General features: G+C 53.4%; 1 protein-coding gene across 1 annotated transcript; it reads right to left on the bottom strand.

The window, feature by feature from the left end:
* Positions 1-1389: 1389 nt before the first annotated feature.
* LOC144250297 (olfactory receptor 2T11-like) lies at positions 1390-2349 on the bottom strand. Its single transcript, XM_077792823.1, has one exon. It carries the CDS (start codon positions 2347-2349, stop codon positions 1390-1392), a length of 960 nt encoding a protein of 319 aa, XP_077648949.1.
* Between the last annotated feature and the right edge of the window lie 867 nt (positions 2350-3216).

Here is a 3216-nt window from a genome sequence, read left to right as displayed (position 1 = left end):
CAGGACGGGAGAGTTGAGGCTTCTGGCCCTCACGCAGTCAGCAGTTATGACCCCTCCCAGGATGTGGCGTGTGTGTGCTGTGACGTCAGATGTGGCCTCTGCTGCCTCTGAGCACCTGCTAGTACTCACAGGCTCTCCTATTCCCTGTCAGTGCAGCTCACCCATGGGTTGGAGCTGCATATTTTGGTGGTGGCTGCACCCAGCACTCCAAGGTGATCTCAGAGCTCCCACCAGGGAAAGCACGGTTAAACTGTGAGGCGACTTCTCTTCCGTGTCATTTGTGGATTGGGAGGCTTCCCTTGCTACCGCAAACGTAGTCACAGAAAAGCAGCAGACATGTGGCGACTGTTTAGAAGTTTTTATTTTGTCCATCTCCAGGAGCTAGGAGGCCCTGTGCCCGGTGGGAGGTTGCTGTGAACCCCACTGTGGGTGTTTTTCCCCAGAGACAAGAACAGATGACTTCTTTACATTCCTACAGTACGAGGAATCAGTTGTTTTTGATATTTTGCCAAAAGCACCCAATGAGTGAAACATCCTGGTGCCAGAGGCCTGACCCTGGAGGTCCAAAAATCAGTTGCCCAATTACCCGAAAATCCAAATGGAAAAGGCCATGGTGACAAGCATGGCCATAGTGCAGCCACATGGGGAGGACGAGGGGACACAGGACCTCAGCCCTGTCCTCCAGGCTGACTGTGACTTTGAGATCTGATAGAAAGGGGAAGGAGGGCAAGATCAGGGTTTGCACAGCTGGAGGTTTTGGTGCAGCCACACCACTGAGCCACACCCCCCAGTCCTCTTCTTGTTTTATTTTGAGTCAGAGTCTTGCTAAGTTGCTCAGTCTGGACTTGAGCTTGAGACCGTCTGGCCTCTCCTCCTGAGTCACGGGGGTTACAGGTGTGGCCATCCTACCCTGCAGCTGGAGGCTTTTCACAGCTGCCAAAGCAGGTGGTCTTAGACAGGTGTGGTCTGTCCATGGTTACCTCAGCACTGGCCAGGAGGGCCCTGCCCCAGATGAGGAAGCTGCTGTTGCCCAAGGGTGGCCTCCACTGTTCACTGACCTGTGGCTCCTGGACTCTAAGGAGACACAGAGCAAAGATGTAAAACAGGCAGAAGTGCTGAGCTTTGCCTCCTCCACTGACCCCCGCCAGGCCTGTGCAGGCAAAAGGGAAGGGTGTGAGCCCTCCCCACAGCCAAAATCCAGACCAGGTGAATGCTCTTTTTTTATGAATTTTTAAATTTGTTTTAATTAGTCATACATGATAGTAGAATGCACTTATGCAATTTGATATATTAATTGTAAGTAGACTTTGATGGCTGACAAAGCAGTCTAGGGGAGCCAGGCACATGGAGAGTGACCTCTGGAGGGCCTGTCCTCATGTTACTGAGTCTCTACGCCTTATCTGCAGCTACTTTCTGAGCAGAGGAGCAGTGGGCAAACACCCTCTCCAATGCCCCCAGGACATCCCTGTTTCTGAGACTGTAGATGAGAGGGTTAAGCATGGGTGTGACAATGGTATAGAAGGCGGACACTGCCTTGTCCTGTTCGGGTGTGTGGAATGCCGGGGGCAGCACATACGTGTAGAAGGTAGCCCCATAGAAAATGCTGACCACAGTCAGGTGGGATGAACACGTGGTGAAGGCCTTTTTGCGGCCCTCAGCAGAGTGCATGCGGTAGACAGTGAGTAAGATGAGTGCATAGGAAGTGGAGATGATAGAGATGGGGATGAGCAGCATGAGGATGCAGCAGAGGTACATCAGGGTCTCATACAAGGACGTGTCAGCACAGGCCAGTTTGAGAACTGCAGGGATCTCACAGAAAAAATGGTTGATCTGGTGGGAGCCACAGTAAGGGACATTCATGGTGACTGGCGTGAGCAGAAAGCCATCAAGTGAGCCCCCAAACCAGGCACCAGCAGCCAGCAGAAGACATATCTTGCGGTTCATGAGAACTGGGTACCTAAGAGGGTTGCAGACAGCCACATAACGGTCATAGGCCATGAGGCCCAGCAGGAAGAACTCTGAACCAGCAGTGGTCGAGTACAGGAAGATCTGGATGCCACAGGCCACAAAGGAAATGGTCCTCTCTGTAGAAACCATGTCCACCAGGAGCTTTGGGACAGTGGTACAGATGAAAAGGGTGTCCATGATGGACAGCTGGCTGAGCAGGAAGTACATGGGGGTGTGGAGGCGGGAGTCCACCTGAATCAAGACTGTCATGACCACATTTGCAGTGACAGCCACCACGAAAATGGCAAAGATGACTGTGAAAACAATCCCTGTGGCCTCCTCGCTCACCAGAAGCCCCAGGAGGACAAAGTCGGAGGTAGAAGTTCTGTTTCCTGTTGACATTGCCGGTGGCAGCTCCAGGGGATCAGGGACAGCTCAGGACCAGGAAGAAGGGTGGGAAGAGCCAGGTCAGGATGGGGACACCACTCTGCACAGGGGCTGGCGTGGAGGGATTTTTCCAGGGCAGGAGCTGGAGAAAAACAAACCAGCAAACTCATCCCAGAGCAGCCGCAGAGGTGGCCCTGTTTCTTGTTGGCAAGTGGGCCTCCTGGCACTGCCTGTGGTCACGCTGCTGTGTGCAGAGGATGGCGAGGGTGGAGATCTCTCGCCTTGGAGCAGAGACTCACCACGTCTGTTCTGCTCACTCTTTCTGCAATTCCCACAGCCAGAGCAGGACTAAGTGAATGCCACTGGAGAACATGACCAGCTGGCTGATGGACTGACCGGCTGACAGTGAGTGAAATGAACAGCTGAGGACATGAAGGTGGGAACATGCGCAGAGCTTCTGGAATGGAGTGCCCGGGACATTCGGTTCCTGTGTCTTACTGCAGGCATCTCAGCGGGGCTCCACTGCTCCACTGCACTGACACCCTCACCTCCTAGCACAGCTGTCTGCAAACAGCTTCCAGATCAAATTCTGAAAGGCAGTTCTGATTCTGCCCCTGGGCTGCTGCCCTTTGCCGCTGTGGGCTTGGGAAATGGACAAAGGAGGTTGAAAGCAGAATGTTGGCAGCTGGAAGCTGTCAGTGAGAGACTGAGGAGCAGGAGGCTCCAAGATGGGTGTCTGTGGATGGTCCCCTGCCCTGAGGCAAGAGCTGAGCTGGGGTGGGGCAGCGCCGGGTAGGTATACAGAAGAGGACAGCAACCTGCCACAGTAGGAAGGGACTTTCATCCCTAATATCAGAGGGATTAAATATTTATTTAAAAAAG

Source organism: Urocitellus parryii, chromosome 1 (genome assembly GCF_045843805.1).
Source record: "Urocitellus parryii isolate mUroPar1 chromosome 1, mUroPar1.hap1, whole genome shotgun sequence".
NCBI classification, from domain to species: domain Eukaryota; kingdom Metazoa; phylum Chordata; class Mammalia; order Rodentia; family Sciuridae; genus Urocitellus; species Urocitellus parryii.
This window is presented reverse-complemented; position numbering and strand designations above follow the sequence as displayed.